The 25,498-nt window shown below is 41.8% G+C and overlaps 1 protein-coding gene across 1 annotated transcript in view; it reads left to right on the top strand.

Annotated features, from left to right (window-relative positions):
- NALCN (sodium leak channel, non-selective) overlaps nucleotides 1-25,498 on the top strand; it is a 440,927-nt gene that overhangs the window by 384,085 nt on the left and 31,344 nt on the right. Inside the window, exons 26-34 of the mRNA XM_045283767.1 lie at nucleotides 5,594-5,714; nucleotides 5,800-5,898; nucleotides 15,258-15,351; nucleotides 15,870-15,976; nucleotides 16,186-16,260; nucleotides 16,976-17,095; nucleotides 21,445-21,513; nucleotides 22,893-23,041; nucleotides 23,941-24,034. Of these exons, the coding sequence (XP_045139702.1) occupies nucleotides 5,594-5,714; nucleotides 5,800-5,898; nucleotides 15,258-15,351; nucleotides 15,870-15,976; nucleotides 16,186-16,260; nucleotides 16,976-17,095; nucleotides 21,445-21,513; nucleotides 22,893-23,041; nucleotides 23,941-24,034 (928 nt within the window). The remainder of the gene's footprint in view (nucleotides 1-5,593; nucleotides 5,715-5,799; nucleotides 5,899-15,257; nucleotides 15,352-15,869; nucleotides 15,977-16,185; nucleotides 16,261-16,975; nucleotides 17,096-21,444; nucleotides 21,514-22,892; nucleotides 23,042-23,940; nucleotides 24,035-25,498) is intronic.

The raw sequence follows: 25,498 nt of genomic DNA, 5'->3' as shown, positions 1-25,498 counted from the left end.
TCCCTGTATTTCCAGTTCCTATCTGTACCAGTGTACATCCTCTGGTCTAGCCAGACTTGCAAGGTCGAATTCATATCATGATAGGGGGAGCAGGGAGGAAACATTTAGGAACTCTTTTTCAAAAAGGTCAGATTTATTTGTCTGGCTTGAGTTGGGGAAGATAGTTATCAGACCCATGGGGTATCCTCATTTCAGTGCCAATGAGAAAAAAATATCATTTACATGGAAATTAAAAAATGAGGAAGCATAGAAAGGTTGTTCTTGTGAGAAGAAAGTTCATACTAGTACCATGAATGTTTTATTTGTATTGCAACACTAAAAGATTTACCCCGCTGTTTGGGAATTTTGGCTTAAGACAGAAAGTGGAGGACACTAGGGGATAATGCATCTTTATATGCTAAAGAGGACAATTAAACCCATCCCCAAAGACATTGTTTAAGGTTATCCATCTCGATCCTCCACTTCCAGTTCGCATAAAAGGAAACTACATTCAACTATACATTGCGGACACAAATGAATTTATAGGCCAATCCTGTAGCATCACCCCTTCCTTCCCAGGGGAGAAAGGTAGGTGGTGCTTCTCTGACCACGCTTGACAACCGTTAGAGAGTGGCAGGCCAGGGGAGAAGCACCAGTGGGCAAGCTGCTCTTCACCGCCTGGCAGGGCAGGGCTATTTGGTGTACTTTGAGGGCCGTACTATTGCTTAGGTCCCCTGATGTGCACTGTCTTGTTGGTACCCTGCTACAAAGGGCTGCCTCCTGGGAAAGGGGTCCTTTTTGCTGTCAGCTGCTACAGAGGCAGCTCCAACTCGTGATGGGCCCACTTACAGCAGGATGCCATGCTGGCCAGTCCCACACCATCTTCATCTTCATGGTCAGTGGTCTTTTTGAGCCTTGTGTGATCTTTAGGTCTTCATCTCACTTTTCAAGATTTACAAACCAATGATTTTGCCATTTCATATTGTCAAATCAGCCCTATGGTTAACAAAAGAACATATCTGTGAATTTGCCTAGAGGAATGCTTTGATAATTATAATTAGGACATCAGTATGCATTATCTAACTGGGTAGATAGGCTAGATTCTATATGTTCCCTTAAGGTGAATTTATTTATTTCCTTTTGAATAAATAACTCTCAGATTTCATGAGAAAATAATGACCTCAGTTCCAAGGGTTAAATACATCACTTAATATAAATGTTGTGTTTGGGTTTAAATATAAGTCTGGGCCATAGAAAAGTAGCATGTATGAGAGAAAACAACAAAGGATTCAATTTTGTAATAAATATTGAGTGCTTACTGTGTGTCACATAGTCTATTTGACACTACCATACAACCATGAACAAGCCATCCTCCCTGCCCCATAGGAGCTTGAAGTCTAGGGAACAACAGATGGAAAAATACTTAAAAATATTGAATATGATGTGCTAAGAACTTTAATGCTAACATGGCTAAATCCTTAAGCATACCTCCAACTCACCTGAAACTCACCACTAGGTAATTTTTAGTCCTTCTGCGATAAATTCTAGGGAGAAGGATATAAAGCTTTGTAGGGCCTCAGGTTCAGAGCGGGCATCCTAACAAACTATGGCTAGTCTTGAGAAGGATGGGAACTATAGAATACTTCATTGTGCACATGTTGAACTTGTATGTGGACCAAGAGACAGATGTGCAAACAGAACATGGTTTAAAATGAGGAAAGGTGCGTGTCTGGGTTGTGTACTCTCACCATCCTTATTCAGTCTGTGTGCGGAGCAAATAGTTAGAGAAGCTGGCTTCTATGGAGAAGAACACAGCATTAGAATTGGAGGAAGGCTTAGAGATTTATAGATGGGCTCTGGAGCGGTGGCTGAAGCTGAAACCTTTCCATCTTATATGACTAGAGCTGAAAAGAAGTCATTCAAATGTGCCAGGCATTCTTCCAACTGCACAATTCTATGGGCCTACATTTTCTTTTCCTTGGTTTTGCCTAAAAGTCTATTTTTAACATATTCTATCTTCTAAAGGATGTGGAACATGAAAGTATTTCGAGTTGCTGCGAATTCAGATTGAAATGCACTTTTACATAAAGAAAGTGTAGGAGTAAGAAAGTTCTACATCAGATCTGAGAGCTGGCTCACATAATTTAAAAAAATCCTTATTCAAGAAAACGGTGGCATCTGTATAATCCTTATACTTCTGTCTACTATTAATCTAATTGAACCACCCCCTCAAAAAAAGAATCATAGAAAAATCCTATAGGATGTACTCAGCCTTTCATACATAAAATCTGTAGGAATCTCAGAGTGTACATTTTTGAGTGGATAATTAGCACCTATATAGAGAGCATTTCTACCAATAAACATTTAACCCTCACGAGTAAGTCAGCTCCAGTTTTGTTGTTGTTGTTATTGTTTGTTTTATTAGACATCATCTAGTTAGTATTAGGTTTCTTGGTTCCAGCTCAAATAACAGAGTTTGAACCTACTCAGAGGCACCTCGGAAGAAAGGTCTGACCATTTATTTGCTTCGGAAAAGTCACATTTCTGAAGAGCCTGTGAAGTGCAGTGCCCCGTCACACTCATGGGTTGCTGTGAGTCTAAATCAGGCTGCTAGGAATGAGTTTTATTTTTTGGTTTTGGATTATGTAGTGTGGGAGAATTCAAAACGTTATCATGGTAGATCTCTTGATTGTTTTTCTGGTATTAAAAACAGTGGTAGGAAAAAACAGAACCCAATTCCCCTTCAAATGTGGTCGATTTTGACAAGGGAGCTTACAAAAGAAAATATTAAAATAGAATTTATGTAGGTTTCAGGAGGCCTACTGTATGCAGTAGTCCTCAATTCTTAGCCCAATGTAGGAAATGTCGTGATGACAGTCCATGATATTCCAGGTGTGCTTAATTAGACCTTTCAGAGCATTGCCTCTAGAAATAGGAAAAGGGAGAAAATATGGAAAGCTGCTATTAACAAAATAGATGTTAAAGGAGATGCAATAGATTTGAAAAGATCACTATTGCAAGTGCAAATGAGACAAACATAACAACGTGTCAGAAAACAAGAAACAGGCTATCCCCAATGCCACTCCACCACCACCAAATTGATTGTGGAACCAAGTACACATAAAATGCGTAACTTTAATATCTTACAAATACTACATATCCGTAATATTGTTCTCTATTGACCTAGTTATAAGGATGTTTTTTTAATATAACAGTGAGTTGTAATTCATACCACAGGTTGTGGTCTTTGATCTTCATCGTAAAACCTTCAAGTCTTCTTCACCTCCAATAGGCAAGGCTGTGTTATCTGCATCTTGCAGATTGGTGGTGAGCCTTGCTCCAATCTTGAGGCTGCATTCTTCTTTTTCATATAGTACAGCTTCTCGGATTCCTTTCTCAGCATACAGACTGAGTAAGCACAGGAAAAGGTTAGAACTTGGCATACATCTTTCCTGGTTTTAAACCATGCAGTGTTCTCTTGTTCCAGTAGAACAACTGCCTCAAGGTCTATGGACAGTTCCTCTTCAGCACAATGACGTGCTCTGGAATTCTCATTCTTCACAATATTACCCCTAGTTTATTATCATCCACATTGCCTTCACAGGGTCAATAAAACACAAGTAAATATCTTTCTAGTCTTCTCTGGTTTCAGCAAGATTCATCTGATGTCTGTAATGATATCCCTTGCTCCATATCCTTTTCTGAATCCATCTTAAATTTCTGGCAGCTCCTTGTCAATCTACTGCTGTAGCTATTCATTAATTATCTTCAGGAAATTTTACTGGCATGTGCTAATCATGCTAATAAAAGTCCATGTGTGCTCATTCATGATAAGTATATCGATTTTATTCCATATCATTTTCAACAACTTTCACTTTTCCTGGATTCCTACTTTGTCCATTCCATAGTCCAATTCTTGATGGGGATTTGCAATGTTTCCTTCTCATTTCGAGTCACGCCCCATTAGCAGATGAAGGTCTTGAACGCTTTGCTCTATCCACGTCAGGAAGGTGAGCCTCCTTGGAGAAGGCAGCTCTTCCCCGAGCGCATTAAGAGTGATGTCCTACCTGTTCATCACCTCTCCTGGTGCTCCTGCTGGTCAGGAAGTTTTCACTGGCCAACCCCTCAGAAAGGACAGGCTTTGCCTTTCTCCTAGCCTGTCTCAGTCTTGAAGACACCTGAAAAGTACCCGCGGTGGGGGAGCCTGTCCCAGTGGCATAGCTCCCATGTCACGGTGATACAAAACTGCGACAACATGACAAAGCAACAGACAGATGGTAGAAATGGATCACAGAGGGCTCAAAGGACTAGAGTCAGGAATCGACCGTAGGTGTAGGGAGACGTTGAAGTGGAAGTTACACAAAGCGTCTGTTGAAAGCACTCGGCACTAAGGAGAGAAAATGTCCAACTGGAAGCATAGACGCCGTGCACATCCCCTTCTTGCCACTTCTGTAACCTCCAAGTGCATCACTACTTCGCAGCACAGCGACCCTACCGATGATACAGAACATAAGAAAAGTGACCATATTCGACTCCTTCTCGATTTTTCACCCCAGCATCAATACCAATTGTGTGAAGTCCATTCTGATTCGTGGGGACCTCGTGCGGGAGGCAGTAGGGGTTCTGTAGGGGTTCGTCGGCCGGTTCTTCTGGAGAGGCGCCCCAGCAGCAGGCACGAATGACTACCGGTGATTCAGAACCACTCGGTCATTCCACAGGAGAAAGAGCTGGGTATTTGCTTCCAGGTAGTCAAGAAAACCCAGTGAGGCGGTATTCTTCTGGGCCACCAGGAGCAGAAATCAACTCAGGGCATGTAGCCGTCACACCCATCTTGATGGAAACGCTCAGCAGGCCTTGTGTTCAGAAGGGCCATCATTGAACACACCCCTCCTCCCCCAAACTACACACTGCCGTGGGGACGATTCCAAATCCCAGTGACCCTGCAGGACAAAGTAGCATGCCCTCTAGTGTCTCCAATGCTGCAAATCTTTACCAAAGCCTCATCTTTTGCCCGCAGAGTAGCTCGTGGGGTCGAACTGTTAACTTTTCAGTGTAGCAGGCCAATGCTTAGCCCAGTGTCACCTCTGAGTCGTCCAGAAAACTCCATTTTTACACTCACCCAAAGAACTCTAATTTAAGCATTTGGGAAGGTTTTTATTAATCAAACCATTGAAAATTCACAAATTTTTCATTAGTAATATTATCTTCATTAGTGAAATTCATCTTCAAAAGCCAGTGCTTCCTGGTGACATTCCTTTCCCATTTCAAGTGAGCTGTGTGTCCGGCCCATACACGGGGGTGACCAGGACGAGCCGGAAATGTCAGAGAACCTCTTGAGTTTTCGAGGTCCCACACTTTTGCTTGCAAGTTGGAACAAGGGTCATTTAGCTTTGGGTTGGTTTCTCTGTAGAACATTCCACCATCATCTAATCAATATAGTAAGTTATAAGAAATTAGCACACTGTTAGTACCAAACAAATGAAAGTCAAGATAGTCCAACCTCTCAAGAACCAAATCTACCCCGTATATTTCCACACTGGAGAGAGCGACAGATATTTGCCTATGGGTGCTTCTCGTCAGAATTTCACAGAACATTCCTCTTTCTGAATTGCAGGGCCAACCCTCGAAACTTTAATTTTGACAACGTGGGCAATGCCATGCTGGCGCTGTTTGAAGTGCTCTCCCTGAAAGGCTGGGTGGAAGTGAGGGATGTTATTATTCATCGTGTGGGGCCGGTAAGCACTCACAGCAAACCCTCTGAACACGCCGAGAGCTGCTTTCCTGTGCTTTGATGAATAACCGTGTTTCTCATTTATGCAGATCCACGGGATCTATATTCACGTTTTTGTGTTCCTGGGTTGCATGATTGGACTGACCCTTTTCGTTGGGGTAGTTATTGCTAATTTCAACGAGAACAAGGTAAGACTTCTTGGCTTGACTCACACAGGGTATGTATATATATATATATATATATATTTTTTTTTTTTCTAAATACTTCCTTTGAGGGTTTGAGGTTTTCTTTTTCGACACACACACCCGACATTAAGTCACAGTAAAAACCATAATGTGACTGTTGTAACTCATCTCGGTCACTTCCTTACAAGCTAACTCACTGCCACCTTTCAGGCAATTACTAAAGGTTACAAGTCTCCTAAATATACCCTTTTGGGTAACAGCGGCATTAATTCGCTGACAACTGAAAAGGATATCTCCCATTTATCAGATTGAAAGGATGTTTGGCAACTTATTAAAATACAATAGCTGAAAAGGAATCACTATTTGCAGGTACCGAACTCAAAATTTTGATGGGGAAGGGTTGCTGTAGAAATTTTTGGATTTTTTTTTTTTTTTTGCAGGACGGTAAGAAGCTCTTTGTAATTTCAGATGATCTTTACATACTTTGTGTCCTCGGGGAACATGCTGAGTTCAAACAGTTCGATATTATCCGTACAAAGGTTCGCAGATGGGAAAACAGCAAGTCTCATTTCCTCTCTGCAGCTCTCCTGGGAGAGGGATTACCCTTCTTGGGGACACAAAGATGTGCATGCCCTCTGGTGGGGGAGGGTCAGGATTTGGAACCACCCTCATGGAAACGCATCCCATTTTTGAGCACTTTCCATGTGTATTAAGATTTGACATATATTTTTATCCATTCTCACAACTCTGAAGTGTGCCGCTGAAGAAAAGGAGACTTAACACAAGGTCGGATGACTTGCCTGAGACGCATCAGTGAGACCAAGAGTCAGATGCCGGGCTTATTACTGCAGGCTCAGTGATTCATCAAATGCAAGAATATAAAAATATCGGCCATCTTTGGCTGCCTTGAATCATAGTGCGATTTGCCTACAAAGCCGTGTGCTGTTAGATGTTATTCATGGCTGGGACTCATTTGCACGCATTCACAGCAGAGCTCTGTGGTTTGTGTAGCTGCGCGTGGGACTGTCATTCACCGTCCCCAGGCTCAGTGCGTGTGGTAGCGGTTACTCATGTCTAGAGCTGCCTCCTTTGATGTGTGCCTAATGAGGATGTCATTTCATCTGGGCGTTCAAAGGGTGTGATTTGAAAACCCCCTCCTTTGGGCCCCAACACCACTGCAACCCACAGAAACAGAATTTCAGAGTTGCAGAGAAAGGTAGCGATCATGGAGCCCAGCCCCCCCTATTTCACTCCCTAGCACATCCATACGCCAAGTTGCTCTAAACCCCACAGTGTATTCAATTTAAAGCTGAGTGGAAAGAGGAAAATGGATCTTTTTAGATGCCTTTGAGCCATGCTAAGGCACAGACTCTGGGAATTCCAGAATGTGGACAGAAGTTAATCGGTCAATTAACAGGCAAGTTAGAGCACTGTTTGCCCAGGAAGCGACAGGAGGCGCGCTGAGTGGGGTACCTGCCTCCAAGGGACATAGGTTCTGTGGCAGCTCACAATTCAGCAATAAAATGGGCAATAAATACCTCGAAAGAAATGCATAATTCATGACATCTCTTGAACTTCGGGAAATGGCTGAAGTAAGCCAAATCGTCAGGGAGGGTCTGCTTACAATACTCTCCTACTTTGGGCCTGAAGAAGGACAGGGATGCTTTAGCACGAGGCAGGGGCCTACACAGGTTTATAACTTCACATGTGCTTCGTAAAGCAAGAGAAGTGTTAGAAGAAATCCAATTACCAAGCACTATATAGTTTGATTATAATTCATTTGAAGTACAAATTTCGAACTATATGAATCTTTTAGAAAATATTTTTTTCTTCACCTTTCTAGAACTAGCCCTATAAAACCATTTGTTCATTATCATTCACTTAACAGAGTCCCTGTTAACATGCTTGACTGCTAACCGAAAGGTCAGAGGCTCCATACTTGCAGGCACCTGAGAAGAAAGGTCTGGAGATGTAATTCAGAGGACTCGCCATTGACAGCTGTAGGCTGCACGGCTGTGCTTTAACACACCTGGGTCAGCTTGAGCTCAGTTAGCTCGATGGCAACAAGTGGGTAGTATTTTTCTAACAAAATGTTTGTGAGCACCGCCTAGATACCAAACGCAGCTCTTGGTGCTGAGGATATAATTGCCCCATGAAGACCACACTTTAATGGTCATGTTGGCATTGTTGGATATGGTAGAGTCCATGCTGGCTCATACTGAGCCTGTGTAACAGAGTAGAACTGCCCCATGCCGTTTTCTCAGCTGTGACTGTCTTAACAACAGTTTTATTAGCATGTAATTCACAAACTATACAGCTTGATAGTTCAAGCATATTAAGAGGACTCCTACAATGATCACACAATCCATTGTAGGACATTTTCTTCATTCCTGTACTCATAGTTATTAGCTTCCCATCTTCCCCCTGCCCCCTCAGCCTTCTTTGCCATAACCCCAAGAGATAAGTAATCCAGTTACTGTCTCTGTAGATTTACCCATTGCTGTCATCTTTACAGAGGCAAATCTCCAGGTTTCTCCCATGAAGCCAACTATCCATTTCCAGTAAGGCACTTGCCTAGGTCATGCCTAAGGTTGTATAAGTTGGTTTCCAAATATATCGGGCAACAGAGATATAGAGAAATATTTAAAATAACAAACTTTGGCAGTAGTGCTTCGCAGATGGAGATTGCCCATAACAGGCACGGTAGGCCCGAGTTGCTTTTGGAGTAAGAACGTCCTCCTTGGAAAATGGAACACTTTTTTAAAAGTTGAAAGTCTGTAGCAATCATATAGATTTTTAGAAGTTCTCTACTAAAATAGGAAGGAGGCCTGGTGGCCCTGTCAAATAAACATTGGACTGCTAGCCTCAAGGTTGGTAGTTCAAGCCCATCAGCTACTCTGAGGGAGAGTTATGTGTCAATCTACTCCTGTGAAGATTTACATACTCTGAAACCCTCTGAATCGGAATCAAATGCAAAGCAGTGGGTTTGTTTTGGAGTTTTACTGTAAAACAACGCTTTGAGACATAAACTTAATTTCACAATTAGTAGGTTTACAGAAGTTCTCATATATTGAACAAATATATGAGTATCTCCATGTTTTAATTCTGTTGTATCCTTTTATAGTTTACCTTTTCAAAATTTCTTCTCATTCTAAAATGGAAGAATAATGCTAATTTATATAGTGGCTACAGAGAAGATACTAGTTTCTGCTTAGAGAGGAATAGATTCGCAATATTAACATCAGAAACAAATAAAATGAACAATATTAGTACTGATAGTGTAACTAAATCATGGGATTAGTCAAAGTGATTGATCACCAGAAAATTACAGAACATCTGAACATCAAACTGTATGAAGTACACATTAGTATAATTAGGAAAGTTAGCAAATCCAAAGTTATAGTGAAAAATGTTTCCCTAGGAGACATTCTGCCATAGGTCAGATGGGAGAAAAGAAGAAGAACTAGAAAGAAAGGAAACGTGATGTTTGGACTCCATAGAGACATTAGAAGAGATGTGTGAAGACGCCCGCATCCCACATTACTTCCAGAGGCAAAGCATCTTCTGAAGGGCCATAAAACAAGCACTGTTACCACAAATCAAGAATTTATGTAACATCCTCTGGTTATTATACAAGAGACAGGAAGAAAAATCCTCAGATTTTGGAAATGGTAAGAAACCATTTTAAATAAGTTTGAGGTAAAAGGAAAAAAATCCAAATAGAAAATCATAAATCCTTTAGAACTAAGAATGAAAGAAATCACAAGCTACAGATAAATCAGTAATGACAGGGAAATTTATAGCCTTAAATTTTAATATGTTGGAGAAAAAGAAAAGTTAAATAGGAATGTGTAAAATACTAAAATCAATAAATTATAATAAAGAGCCACAAAGAAAATCCAAAGAATTAGGAGGAAGAAATAGCAAAGATGCACATAGAAATTAAGGATGTACATAGCAAAGTAATAATTTTAAAAACCAAGTCTGATACGAGTTTCTTTCTTTAAAATGGAACCAATGAATAAAACTTTAGCAATGATAAGCACATATAAAAATATGGAACCATAAAAAGCTATAGTAATTAAAACAATGTAGGCATTGTCACAGGTATAAAAAAAGTAGAGAACAACATGGAAAACCCCAGTATATGCATATACAAGACAAAAGCAGAATAAAACATCAGTGGAGAAGGATAAGACCATCACCAACAGTTGCTGGGGTAACCAACTGTCAATATGAAGAACCTCAACTGAAATCCCTACCTCACAGCACACGATCCCAGATGAATTAATCACAAGACAAGAAAAGCAAACATCAAACTATTTTCAAACCGTAGAGCATTTTGTTATGATGCTGGTCTGATTGCAATTCACATGAACCAGAATGTCAAATCCTAGAGAGAAAATGTTGTAAATTAAGTATGGTAATATTGACATTAACATTAAAAGACATGACAATCAAAATGAAAATACAAGAAAAATAAATGTAATTCATATAGCTGACAAAGCATGACTATTGGTATGAATAAAAAAGTCTACAAAACAATAAAATTAAAGATCAGAATTCAAGAATGACCAAAGAATATGAATAGGTAATTCACAGAGTGAGATAAGGAATAACCAATAAATAACATAAATGTTTTTTCTCATTAATGTTCACACTAAAGTAGAGACTATTTCATTCATATCCAAGAAGGAAGCACAAAACACTGTTGTCGAGTTGGTAGCTACTCATAGTGACTTAACAGGACAAAGTTGAACTCCGTAGAGTTCTCAAGGCTATGATGTTCACGGAAACAGACCACTGCACCCAGTAGGCTCCATCTTTCAGTTCGTGTTTGAGTGCTTAACCGCTTGGTTCACTAGATAGAGCTCCTTATCCATCAAAATGGCAAGGGGTTTCTAATCCCATTACCTCTAGTTTAAGGTGACCAGACTTCCCGTTTTTGGCGGGACAGTCCCGATTTTTGGCATTTTAAAAAGTCCCAATTTTTGGAAAGAATGCACGACAAGCCAGGGAACGGTCTATTTGGTCCATATAGACCAAATTTTTAATCAAGAATCCCCCTTCCCCTCCCCCTATCAATGGTGTCCCACTTTAAATCTGGTCACCTTACGTCTAGTTCCATTTTCTCACAAACTTTTTGAAGTCTCAACCAGATCATGTCAATTATTGTCAAGGATAAACGAAATGGGAACACCTGGGTACTGTGACTGGGGAAATTTGGCAGGGGTGGGGTGGGGTTAACAACTTGGCAACATCTGGAAACAAACATGCATAAATTCCAAACCCACTGTCAATGCCATCTAGTTGGCGCCGACCCATTGTGACTGTATGGCGCAGAGTAGAAGTGTTCTAGGATTTTCCAAAACCAAATCCTTCCAGGAGCAAGCTGCTTCATCTGTCTCCCGTGGAGCAGCTGGTTTGAATCGCCAGGCTTGGGGCTGGCAGTCCAGTGCTTTGCTTGCTGTGTGACCAGGGCTCCTTCATAAAGTTCTAAAGCCCCTCAAGACCTCTCCCAGAGACTTGCAGTGGAGACTCTCCCATGTTTACCCTAAGATAGAACACGTGTTTCTTGTAGCACTGATGATAGTCCGTAAATCCAAAATTAATAACTTGTAGTATATTGGTATACTGGACTACCAGATAAGCAGGTAAAAGGAATAAATGAGATCTAATTGTACCAAGAACATATTGTTCAATGACAATAAAAACAAACCTCACATGTAAATGTGTACTGGATAGCATTGATGTTAATCTTTTACATTCAGAATGAATGCACTCTTAGCCGTTCATACAGATGTAAGTAGCATGTGAAATGTAAATGGGCAGGGTACTTACCCATCAGTAGGGGCAGTTGTTAGCCCTGGGGAAGAAAAGGGAGGGTGGGATTGGGGATGGGTCACTTTAGATGTGTCTGTATATTATTTCTAGAGAGAAAAATCTGAAGCAAATACCAAGGGGCTTCAAAAATTCATGAGAAAATCCCATTATCTTTCCATTGCATTTTACCACAAACTTTTGGAAGGCCCCACCTTTGGGGAAAGCTTGGCATGTGTTAACTCTGCATAAAAGATCCACAGGCATTAGATTGTTGTCGGTAATTTTGTTAGGATAGAGAGTTAGGCAGCTTGTATGGGACATGGGAGTTAGAGTTTGGCTCTTATTCTAAAGGCAAGGGAAAGTCTTAGAAGGTTTAAACAGCAATAACTGATATGGTTCAAGGGTGTAACCAGGTCAAATCGGTTGCAGAGTAGAGAGTGAACTGATGCAAGGTGAGAGAGGAAGCAAGGAGCATGTGTATCTTCTCTAAGTTCTAAAGCAGCCGTACCCCAGCACAGCTGCAGTTCCGTGTCACCAGAGAAACGCTGAAAATGACCCATTCCTGGAACCTCAACCAACTAGTCTGCGTTTGGTCTGCATTGAATCCCGGGCACAGATCTATAGAGTTTACCAGATGAGAACCGCTACTCTTAAGAGTCTATTTCTGCTCTAACTGGATCTGAGTCCACTAGGCACCTGCACCACCACCACCACCAGTCTGGCCTCCGCAGCATCTAACTTTGGAGATGCTCAGTCTTCCGGAAACTAGAAACCCTGCAGCACTATCCGCAGTAGCAGCAGCAATTATAATCAAGCGGGTTTCAACTCCTGGTGCACCTGTATGTCACAGTAGACTGTGCTCTACAGGGTTTTCAAAGGCTGATTTTCCAAAGATCACCAGGTCTTTCTTCCAAGGTGCTTTTTGGTGGGTTCAAAACTCTAAACTTGATGTTAACAGACACCAGGGATTCCTCTAGCCTTATAGCCTGTTCCAATCACCCAACAAAGAAGTGCTTTACTTTTTTTTACAAATGTAGTGGCACAGGTTGTTTTTTTTTAGGTAAGCATTGGATTATTAAAGTTGAAGTTGGCAGTTCAAACCTACCAACTGTTCTTCAGGAGAAAGATGAGGCTTTAGGCTCCCATTAAAATTTCTAGCATTTGGAAATCCTATATAGGGTCGCTATGGGTAGAAATAAAATTGATGGCAATGTGTTTTGTTTCATTTGATCTTGGTGGTGTCATTTCTCTGTGCATTTGTGGTATACTATTATAAGATATGTTCTTTGATAATCATTTTAATGTTCTGTATTACTTAATGTTCAGAACCTAGATTATTGTCAAGGATGCTGCAGTTTGCAAACCATAATTACTTTTGAATAAATGCATGAAGGATAATAATAATCCTTTTTCATACTGAACAACTCGTAATTTTTATTTGTGTTCAACATTTTATTAGGAGCTCTTACAGATATTATTACAAACCATAGTTCCATTAGATCAAGCATAGTTGTACAATTGCTGTCATCATCATTCTCAATACCTTTCCTTTTTCTTGAACTCTTTGATATCAGCTCCCCTTTATGCTCTCCGTCCCCCACTCTACCACCCACATGGACCCTTAATGTATTACATGTGTGTGTATAATTGCCATATCTGACACCATCCAATGTATCTATTCACCTACAATTCTGTTGTTCATTTCCCTCGAGTGGAGTTATACATTCATCATTTCTACCAGTTCTCCCTTCTCCCCTCCCCCTGCCTCTCTTTCCATGCCCTCAGGGAATTGTTACTCCCATTACGGTTTCTGAGAGATTTATCTCTCTTGGATTTCGTGCATTGAAAAATCTTTATTGTACATATGTACACACACAGGTGACTCATAATTTTTTTAAAAGATTTTTCTAATAGAGCAAGATAAAACAGTTAAAACTAAAATGCAATATCAATTCTCAACGCCCAACTTACCCTAGCTATTTTAAAGATGGCAGCACCCAGGGCAGTGGAGGCAGAGGCTCTCGTACCCACGGTCATGGGAACATAACTGGAGGGCACTTCTGCTACTTGGAATTCTAAGAAAGTAATTATGAATGTGTGAAAATCAAGCATAGTTATTGCAGCATGATTTATAAGAGCAGAAAGTAAAAACAACCTTAATCTTCATAAGCAATCAAACCCTCTTTAATCATTAGAATTAGTGTTTGAGAATATTTTAATGTTATGCATACAAAAATATTCAAGGTATTTTAAATGGCAGAGTATGTTATAGATAGTGTGTACAAACATGATTTGTAATATCTATGTATGGCAAAAGGTCAGAAAGTTAGACACTAATATTTAGCATCTTGGTAGTAGGTTTGTGAATGATTTAAGGACTTTTGTTTTATTTGTGTGTGTGTGTGTGTGTGTTTCTTATCTCCACTTAAAACTTGCTATACAATGAACATGTTACTTTTGCAACATGATAATTAAAAAATTATTACATTATGTTCTTCAGGGGTGACAAAAAAATCAGGAATGTACTTCTCCCCTTGAATTGGTTAGTGTTAATACAAAACTTCAACTTTTCTGAAATTATCTTGGAAATAAATTTATACTTTTTCCTTGGTAGGGTTTCCTGGGTAGGGTAAGTTTTTGTGGGAGTAGACATCCTCATCTTTCTCCCATGGAGTGGTGTGGTTTTGAACCACCGACCCTGCAGTTAGCAGTCCAACACTTACCAGGCAGCACCACTAAGGCTCCTTAATAGAATGTGATAAAACTCCCTGCTAGCAAATTGATTCTGGCTCATCGAGTAGAATTTTCCCTCTGGGTTTCTGAGTCTGTAACAATTTATGGGAAGAGACAGCCTTCTCGTTCGCCTGAGGAGTGGATGCTGGTTTTGAACTTACCATGCTGCAGTTAGCAGCCAAATGCCTAGCCACTACACCAGCAGGGATCCTAAGATTCTATGAGAGTTTGTACTGTGTACACTTTAATCAAGTTCTCTCCTCTGGAGCATATACTATCTGATCACATCTGATCTTTATTAATGTTAAAAGTCCCGAATTTTATGGCTCCATACCACTTTAAAATATATTTTAGCATGGCACATATTAAAATGACTACAAAACACCCTTAACGAGAAGCAGCGTCAGTGGCAAGCTACAATTTGACCGCAGCATTTTCTACTATGAAATGCAAGAAAATGAACCTTGCGTTAGTTAGAGCTTCTGTCATTGGAACTTTAATTGTACAGACACGGGTTGTAGTTGTTGCTGTAACAATTTCCTAAACTCAAATAGTACACGACTCCAAAGGTATCAACAGAAGGCTGCTGGATCCTCTCTGAAAAACGTGGTTCTCATCCAGGCACCCCTGGCACTAGCAGGTTTCAGACTTCTGTCCACGTGGATCTGCACTCCCAGGTCTGGGAAGACTCTCTTGATCTGCAGACCCCACTTTAGTCCTGATTGCCTCAGCGCCCTGCTTGCACTGGGCATGGCCTGGTCAAGCCTGTGACTGAAGCCTCTCCCTGCTCTCTCCTGTTTGTGAAGGGGACGGCGTTGCTGACCGTGGATCAGAGGCGCTGGGAAGATCTGAAGAGCAGACTGAAGATCGCGCAGCCTCTTCATCTGCCACCTCGCCCGGGTATCAAAGCTGTTCTGATTCTATTCATGTCGGGCACTGGGGTTCATGATTCCCCAGGAGTCTACGATTTAAATTAGAATAATAATCATGAGACCACTAGGAGGCTGTGCATAAGTTAATATGGAAACGGGCTCCCAAGTACAGATCTCCCCATCAGACTATTCAAACCAGCCCCCCAAAAGCCGGGTTCCAGTGCCCAGAATGAGCTGTAATGGGGGGGGGAAAGAAATTTTAAAGAAAATGTATTTGTGCTTGTCTTTAAAAAATATGAATGATATCTAGTAAGTGGACAGAAATTGAATTTGTGATCTGATCAGCTTCGAGGGCTGCCGTGTAAAATATGTAGAGTGACAGCCCTTTCCTGCAGAGTACTTCACAATAGATTGAACAGTCGACAGGAAAAATAATTAAAAACAAAATGTAATGGCTTTGGGGTGTGGGGGGGCTCCTCGAGAGAAGGCAAGAAAGTAAATGCAACCTCTGTCCAAAATGTCCTGGCCCCACCCTCTCTTGGACAGATAATGACGGTTTCCGAGCTAAAATGTACGACATCACCCAGCATCCGTTCTTTAAGAGGACGATTGCGTTACTGGTTCTGGCCCAGTCGGTGCTGCTCTCGGTCAAGGTACGTGGGCTCCTGGTGCCACTCTGGGAAGCCCGTTTGCTTTCCTGGGTGCATGCAGAAGCCTGCACCCCGCCGTGTCCCTGGCGAGTCTGCATCCCCGCTCTGTGTCAAAATTAAAACTCGCCGTCTGTGCAGGTGGGGAGGCGAGGGGGGCGTCCATGTGTGTCTGGGGGTGTCCGGCAACCCCCTGGGTGCTGTCTTCCTTGCAGTGGGACGTGGAGGACCCGGTGACTGTTCCTTTGGCCACGATGTCCGTTGTTTTCACTTTCATCTTTGTTCTGGAGGTAAGGCGAGGAATCTGCCCGCTCTGGGTCTGCTGGGCACAATTTCACAGTAAAACCATGGTCCCCCTTGGATGCCACTTCTTTGCAGCTCGGTGTCCCTTGCCTTTGAAGCCCACCCCGGCCTTTGGAGTAGTGTATGCTGAGGGCGCTTTCTTTTTTAGAAAGGTTTCCTTAATTTGAACAAAATGTTCACTTGATCTCTCCTGACGTCTTCCTAACTGCAGAAATGCTGCAGTCGAGTCCTGGGAGTTCAAATATTTAGAGTGAGCTGCACCATTCACTGGAATTCACCAACACAGACCCCAAGCCAGTGGCTGGGGGAGTTGGCCCAGCAATGTCTAGGCTGGGCCCAGCTGGGATTATGTTCATATCTGGTTCGTAGGCTATTTATTGCTTTCCGAGGCAATCTTCTTTGACAGGCAAGCAGATTCTTATCCCACCCGGCCCTGTTTCTGAAAATCCATGGTTTTTCACTCGAGGAAGAAAACTGTCTTATTAGAGTTGGTCATAAAACAAGGAAGTATATATAGAGAATATAGATTTAACCTACTCAACTTGAGGGGGGTGGGGGAGGGAATCATATAGCTTGGAAATAAACTATTCTTTGCAGTGACCTCATCCTTAAAAACATGTCTCTGTAACACCGCGATTTAATACATGTAAATATGCAGAACACTTAGGCATGTTTCCTTCTGTCCATTTCCTTCTCGCCCAGGTTACGATGAAGATCATCGCCATGTCACCCGCTGGTTTCTGGCAAAGCAGAAGAAATCGCTATGACCTCCTGGTGACGTCACTCGGCATTGTCTGGGTAGTCCTTCACTTTGCCCTCTTGGTAAGCAAGTCAGCTGTTGTTTCCATTCATTTTACTGCTATCAAGTTTCTCTCGTTTCCAAGTTGACCGTCCGTCTACTCTCAGGGGGGTTATTAACCTCTGTCCATCATAGCATTGCTCTTGAGAGGCCCTGAGACTCAATGGCACATACATGTACCTCTTCATGTGTACACTCCTCTTCGGTCTCCACACAGACAAGACCTGGCCCTTCAGGTTTTCTGAAGACTAGCATCCATTCCACCACAGTACACTGTAATCCATAATTCATGGGTTTCTCATTCATCTTCCACCCCTATGCCTTTAGCCTCCCGAGTCGCCATCCAGTCTGCGGTCAAGCTCAAAGCTGTTGGTGTTCTCGACTAAGCGTGATCTAGAGCTATTTTGTTCAATCACATTGTAATGTGGCCCATGGGTATAATTTACAATTTTCTAGTAACCAACTTAAAATTGTTTTCAAGGGCATGAACTTAATCATGTATTCCTAACCCACTAAGGGAAGGGAGAGAGCCCTGGTGGGGGACTGGGTTACACTTTGGACAGCAAACGACAGAATCAGCAGTTCAGCCATAAAAATGCACAGCCTTGGATACCGAAAGAAGCAGTTCTGCCCTGTTCTTTAGAGTTGCTATGAGCTAGAATCTATTTATAGTGGTGATTTGTCTGCTCCTAGAGATGGACACCGCCGAAAAAGATGCAGTCTCAGAATCCTCATATAAGGTTGCTACGAGTAGGAGTTTAGTTGGTGGCAGGGGACTTTGTTTTAGGGGTGGGTCTAAAAACCAGAATCCCAACTCACTCTCATCAAGTTGATCCCGACTCATAGCAACCCTATAGGACAGTGTGGAACTGCTGGGGGGGTGGGGGTGGGGGTTCTGAGACTAACTTTTTACGAGGGTAGAAAGCCCCGTCTTTCTCCGACAAAGCAGCTGGTGGTTTTGAACTGCTGACCTTGCAGTTAGCAGCCCCACGCATCAGCAGGCCACCAGAGGAGTGAACGAGAGAGAAGGAGCTCTGTTGGCACAATGGGTACGTCCTTGGCTGCTAGCCAAAAGGTCTGCGGTCTGAACCGAACAGTCACTCTGGGAGAAGTGAGGCAGTCTGCTTCCAGACAGACTTCCAGCCGCTCTGCCATCAGCCTCAGTCAAGGGTACTCTGCTCTAGGTCTGTGGGTCAGCTGACCTCGCTCCCTTGATTAAGGGCCTGAAGGCAAGCTATTCCGAATGTGAGCCTCCTTGCCAAAGGCCCTTCCTTTCTTGCTCTGTGGACCGGGCTGGCTGCTCTGTCTTGTCCTCTTGGGGCTCCTGCTTCTGTGGCCATCACGTCCTTGCCGCATCTCTAGTGCCACAGCTCTCCATCTCCTGGAACATGGAGGTTCTATGGACAGGGACGTCAGGGTCCAAAGGATGAACTCCGTCCCTGCCCCTTCTTTCGTTATGGTAGAGAAATCCCACTCCTGCTTCTGAGACAGCTTGTTCTATCCTCAGTGGGATGGCCACACTGAGCGGTTCCTAAGTTGGAGGACCAAGTTTTTACAATCACAACCAACCCAGCTAGCAATCACTCACCACTGGACCCTATACGCCATCAGCATCTTCCCCCACCTTCTCTTAGGCAGGCCCATCACAAAAGGAGGAAATACCCCCAATCTGCATGATTCTACCCAGCTGTGTGGTAAGAGTTGCAAAGACAATAGGCAAAAGAACCACAGGAAACAAATCACAGACAGCATTACAGGTGCTTACCTTCCTTCCATTGTCTTCATCAGACACAAGACCTCGGCCCTCTCCTGCCCCCTTTACAGAAGCCATGTAAACGTAGGATTATGAACTTCATATCCTACGGTATAGTCAGTCCTGATGAGAACCAAGGGAGGTCATGAATGTGATTTTTTTTTTTCTAGCAATAAAGATGACATAACACTTTTGTGAATTTTTCCATGATCTCTGAAAAAAGTAATTATTACTTGTTCTCTTCTACTCATCTGCTTTAATGTGAGAGGCATGCCTCCAAAAGATCCATAACACCTAGGGACCCAGGTACACATCAGAAAAGGTATGTCTTCATATGAGATTGAAATGGCTGTGCTCATGAACAGAGTGAGCCTCCTTAAAGCAATCGGTACCTGCAGAGTCAGAGGACCCACGCAGCCGGAGAGAGCGCGCCGTAATCTCGATTCGTTTTCTCAAGCACTAACTGATCAGGAGCCCTGCAGACAACAAGGCACTGTGCTAGGAATGGAGAACGCTCTAATGAGCAAAAATAAAGACAGCCACTACCCTCTTGAACTTTCCAGTCTGGAAAGCTGAGTAGGCACTTCTTGAATGATCTCACGTGATTGGGAATTATAGTGAAGGTGAGGGATATAAAGGAAAGGCACAAGCTCCTATGCAAACATAAACCAGTGGATGTCTTGGTTTCTAGCTCTGCCTAATTCTGATGCAATCCTATGCAATCCTATGACGGGGTAGAACTGCCCCTCTGGGTTTCCAAGGCTGTAAATCTTTACAGGAGTAAAAAGCCTGAACTTTTTCTCTTGAAGCAGTTGGTGGGTTTGAACTGTTGACCTTATGGTTAACAGCCTAATGCATGGTTATTAGGTCCTTATGGTTAACAGCCTAACAACACCATGCCAAAAGAGTTCATTGATTTGGGGGTGGCTTTAAAGAAAGGAGATGTATTGTCTCACAGCTCTGGATGTGAGGCAGGGTTGTGCATTCCTTGGGGATAAATGCTTTCCTTGTCTCTTACTGCTTGGGTTGCCCCTGACTTCGTGGCATCCTTTGGCTTTTCATATCTTCTCATGCCTATGACTCTGTCTCTGTGTCTGTTCTCCCCTTTAAAGACACCACTTAGAAAAGACTTGGATCCGCCCTAGTCTAATGCAGCATCATTATCATATCTGATAACAGCTTCAAAGAAACATTTCCCAACACAGTCACATTCACTGGGCCAGGGGTTAAATCTCTAATATATCATTTTGGGAAACAATTAAATTCATAACTGTGGAATGTGACTTCCTGAGAGAGATCCAGTGAGACATCTGTGAGCACATGATGATTGCCTTCAGTCGGTAGGATGAGAGGGGGAACTTGTGATGGAAAAGTGTAGGAACTAGAGGGATGTTGGTGTCACTGGAGTAGACCCAAGGAGTGGTGGGAGGAATGGAATCATTTGTTTGGGAAAGGAAGTTGATGTCTGACTTCTCAGACCTTGTAATCTAGGTTAATGATGTTGCTCATCGTCCTGACACTGTTTGGAATCTTGGCTTCCAGAACACATGGTAGAAGGTGTCTCCAGGAGGTGATGCATCCTCATGGACAGAAGGCACAGCAGGCCCATGTCTGTCGCTCTTCAGGCAGATTACAGTAACAGTCTAATTTGGCAACTCCCAGAACATAAGTAGAGGAGTCTTCCTAGCCCCCAGTGTCTGCGGAGAGGAAGACTAACTTGCCTCTTCTGCCGGCCTCTTTTGTTCTCTAAGAAGCTCTGGCCTTAGCAGGGTATTCGCTTTTCACTAAACGATGGTGAAGGACGGTGTTATCCTTGTTCACATCCAAGGATCCTCCTGTGCAAACACATTCATGTTCTTGTGCCTCACCAAGGAGCTCACAGGACCCCCTTCCCAGGGGCCCATCTGTGCCTGTTGTCACGTCGCTCGGCAAGCCTCCTGGAGCATAATCATGCTTTGGCATCAGCTTAATGCCAACGTTGTTTATTGCGGTTACCACCAGTGGGATCTTTGTTTCTCAGCTAAGGCGGAAGCGATCTTAGTTACGAAGTGCACGGAGACATCTCGTGCCGCTCGTCACATATTTGATGAAAGAACTGGAAGTGAGACTTCTCTGACTTGGCCTGCGATCGCCTGCATGGGGCTAGCTGGTCTCCACCAATGTCCAAATATCTTCAGAAAGGAGGAGGCTGAGGTCGGGCCTTTTCCCACGTCAGACGCCCCTCTCTGCCAGGATGCTTGTCTCTCTTCTGTCACTTCACTGAGTCAGGTTGCCGTGTCACCCTATGTCTGCTTCCCCTTGTCCTCAGAGGGCTGCCCACTATTTTAGGTAAATTACCTGGGATAATATGGAACTCAGTAGAGCAAAACAGAACCCAAATTTCATTTAAGATTTGATTTTATATCTAATATTTATTCATGAGCTTTGGCAGTGACCTTTCAAACACCTTTGTGGATGCATTTCTTTTGGAATCTTCACATTTTATTAAACTAATTTTTCAGGAGACTTCACAGAAGAATTATTCAGTAGACTTTTTTTTTCCATTCTTCAAATGAAAAAAAGAACTGTAACAAAATATTTGGTGCAATGATGAGAGGTTCTCTTCTGTTTACATTTCAGAATGCATACACATATATGATGGGTGCCTGTGTGATCGTCTTTAGATTTTTCTCCATCTGTGGAAAGCATGTAAGTACACAGGATGGAGCATATGAAAAGTTACATACACCTTGAAGGAAGGAACAGTGACTAATAGACTTTAGCTGTCCCCATGGGTCTTCATTCTGAGTCAGTCAGCATGATGGTCAACAAATTAATAGGCCTCCTACGTCAAGATGAACAAATATGAAAGTGAATCAGTTGTTTAGTCATCTCTTGATATTTTTTACCATTAATTGTTCTAGTTATTTTTCATATTTTCTAAATGAATTCAGTCATCAAATAAAGATTACATGTCATCCATGAAAGTAAAATATAAAGATTTATCTTAATGCTTATTCCTAATTTTTAATATAGATTTTATGTTTAAGAGTTAAGTAACTTTACTGCAAATAAAAATAATTTTGATGAGTATTTATGACTGTATATGTTCAGATTTATTTACATGCTTTATTAATATGTATGCCTTCCATATTAAAAGTAATTTAAATATTTTTTGTTGCTAAGAATTCATATGCAAGAGCTCAAGTAGAAAGAAAATGCTTTGAAAATGATGATGGCAACTTATGTACTAATGTGTTTGACACAATGGATGGATATATGGATTGTGATAAGAGCTGTAAGAGGCCCCAATGAAAGCATTTAATTAAAAAAAAGAATTCATATGTGCACTCCAAATATTTACTATTACACATATACCATTTAATTGTAGGTAAATTTCTATTCTGTTGTTATACCATCGTTAAGGTTTTCTTTTTTGTGGAACTCTTATTTATGGAAGAAATCTATTTGTGATAGGCCCCCAAAATGTGTTCCTAATCACAGTGAACCAGGGAGTAAGAGAAGAGAACTCCAACCCTAAGCCCACTGCTATTGAGTCAATTCCGGCTCATTGCATCCCTGCATGAGGTTTCCAAGGCTGTAAATCCTTATGAAATGACTGGTGAGTTTGAACCACCAACCTGGCAGTTAGCAGCTAAAACTAAATATGTAAATAAATACAAGTTCACTGTCATTCATAGCAACTGTATAGGGTAGAGAAGAGCTGCCCCTCTTTACAGGAGGAGAAAGGCTCCTTATGCTCCCGTGGAAGAACTGATGGTTTCAAACTGCTGACCTTGCAGTTAGCGGCCCGATGCATAACCACTGTGCCACCAGGGCTCTGAAAAGGGAGAGTTAAACTTTTCCTCCTTAGGCTAAAGAGACTCAACATTTTGATTTATGGCTAGAATTCCTTTATGCCTAATGAACTTTGAACAATACTGTGATCTAACATGTAAATGGGAAGTGATTTTCATAGGATATCCTGAAGGGTCATCTTTGTGCTACCTTGTGCTTAAATAGTCTTTCGTCCCAAGTCTTCTCTGACTAAATAACTGCAACTCCCCCCTTCCTTTCTGTCCTTACAGGTCACGTTAAAGATGCTGCTCCTGACGGTGGTCGTCAGCATGTACAAAAGCTTCTTCATCATCGTCGGGATGTTCCTGTTGCTGCTGTGTTATGCGTTCGCGGGCGTTGTTTTGTTTGGCACTGTGAAATACGGAGAAAACATTAACAGGTCGGTGTGTGTTTATCTTCTGAGTCATTTATCAAGAAAACCTCCCTGAGGATGAAGTCTTGAATCATCGTCTGCATTGAAGGATGATGGGGGAATTTGAAAATGGACAGTGATTGGTTTGCACAAAATGATGAGAGTAATCTATGTAACTGGGTTGCACATATAAAAACATTAAAAAAGCAAATGTTCTGTTATACATGTACTTACCACAATAAGAGGATGAATTAATATAATAATAATAATAAAAACCTGAATATTTTTCTTTATTAAAGACTGAGTTGGGAGGAGAAGTTGGAAATCAAAGTAAAAACACTTGCCCAAACTTTAAATGGTATTTTCCTGATTGAAAAAGACATAACTTGGAAACTATGACAAGTTCAGAAATGAAAGAAAATTAAAATGAACCATTCCTCCTCCACTCAGGGAGAAGCCTCTGCTAAGTAACTTTGAGTTAGCTTTGGATTTTTTTGGGTCTTTTTGTGAAACACAAGAAGTTAGAATCTCCCTCCTGAAATGGCTATTATATGTGAAAAGCATTTTCAAGGATTCCCTTGAACTGTCAAAAATCAAGTCTAGACACAACTGTGTATAAATGTGTCTCGTAGTCAAAATCGCTTATTATTTCATATGCCAAAATGAATCATTTTTAATGGTCGATACTTGCTCACTAAGACATTCCAAATACGTGGTAGGAAACTAGTGGTGTTGGGATAAATGGTCCAGAGAGTTAACAGAATGGGGACAAATATAAATAAACAAATCAGAGGGTATAACTTTTGGAAATGGAACCAAATTTGCTGTAAAACCCTCCTGTTTGGGGGTGAAAGTCATACTGTTTCATCATAACCATGCCACTCACATTCAGCTTCATATACCGATATTCTTTTCTTTCAAATTAGGCATGCAAACTTCTCCTCAGCTGGGAAAGCTATTACTGTACTCTTCCGCATTGTCACGGGAGAAGACTGGAACAAGATTATGCATGACTGTATGGTAACTATCGCTTTCACACTAATGCACAGGAGGTTTTTGGCAATACGTGACTAATGACATCATCTTCATGAATATTGAATGTTTACAAAATGTGTGTCCTGACGTTTCTTTAGTTCATAAAAGTGCATTAGTTTCCACAGCAAGAAATGCCACTACAAAGAAAGACTTTGAATTTATCAAAGACTTTCAATTTGAACTGTGGTGGAGCCCCTGAAAACTGCAAGTCATGTGAGCATTGACATTCCCCTTCCATCCTTCATGTTTTTGCAGTCAAGTATAAACAGATGAGCTTCTCACATTTCATTTATTCAGCAGTAGTCCTTTGAGCCCAAGTTCATACAAGGTCATATGCTTACTGCTAGCTCTTTGACCATCCTGAGTCAATGTCAAGGAGCTGATATTTTGAACCTCGCTCCCTCTGGCACCCTCCCTTCACCAAGAGAGTTCTCTATCATCCTCATCATTGTAAGTCTCAGGTGTAATGAATTCCTTAGGAATCCTGCCCTAACTTAAAGACTGCCTCCTTTGTGTTCATAAAACCAGCGAAGCAGTTCTGATTGAGTTGATTCTGCCTAGTGGTGACCTCGTATGTTCCCGAATTGAACTTTGCTCCACAGATATTTTTAATGCATGATTTTTTTTTTAAATAAGAAGGTAACTCTGGGTTGAAGCACAACTCCCCTCTTTGAGTAAGTAGCTAAAGACATTAACCACTTGCACCACCCAGGCACTCCTTTTGGTCTTGTCTACTTTTACCATCAAGTTCATTCCAACTCATAGAGTAGAACTGCTTCCAAGGCTGTACATCTTTACAGAAGCAGACAGCCACCTCTCTCTCATACAATGCATCTGGTTGGTTCAAACTGCTGACCTTTCAGATACAGCAAAGTGCTTTAACCACCGTACCACCTGAACAATTCAGAGTACTCAATATTTCCCTTTTGTGACTCTTACCACAATTGTGGATTATTGGCTAATTATTGTTGTGCGTTTGTGAGTTAATTCCAACTCATGGTGACCCTCTAGGACAGAGTGGAACCAAACCACAGGGTTTTGCTGAAATCTTTATGGGAGCGGAGCACCAGACTGATGGTTTTGAACTCTCAACCTTTGTGTTGTTAGTAACCACATGTTTAATTACTGTGCTCTTTGCCTTCATTACTTTATTTAATACCTCCCTCTGCCTCCAGACTAGTGTGGTCCAGTAGTGATAGAAATGTCCTATCTCAGTGGGACAAGAGGAAAGTCAAAGGAAATGGAGAAAAGAGCTAGGAGGCAAAGGGCATTTATAGAGGCCTAAATAAAGGCATGTACATATGTAAATATATTTATATATGAGGATGGAGAAATAGCTATATGTGCATACATGTATAGATTTAGTATTAAGGTAGCAGAAGGACATTGGGCCTCCACTCAAGTACTCCCTCAATGCAAGAATAATTTGTTCTATTAAATTGGCATTCT

Source organism: Echinops telfairi, unplaced genomic scaffold, assembly GCF_000313985.2.
Source record: "Echinops telfairi isolate 266 unplaced genomic scaffold, ASM31398v2 ScPeMD7_7467;HRSCAF=8505_0, whole genome shotgun sequence".
In the NCBI taxonomy this organism is placed as follows: Eukaryota; Metazoa; Chordata; class Mammalia; order Afrosoricida; family Tenrecidae; genus Echinops; species Echinops telfairi.
Note: the sequence above shows the minus strand (reverse complement) of the source record. Positions and strands in the feature narration are given on the sequence as shown.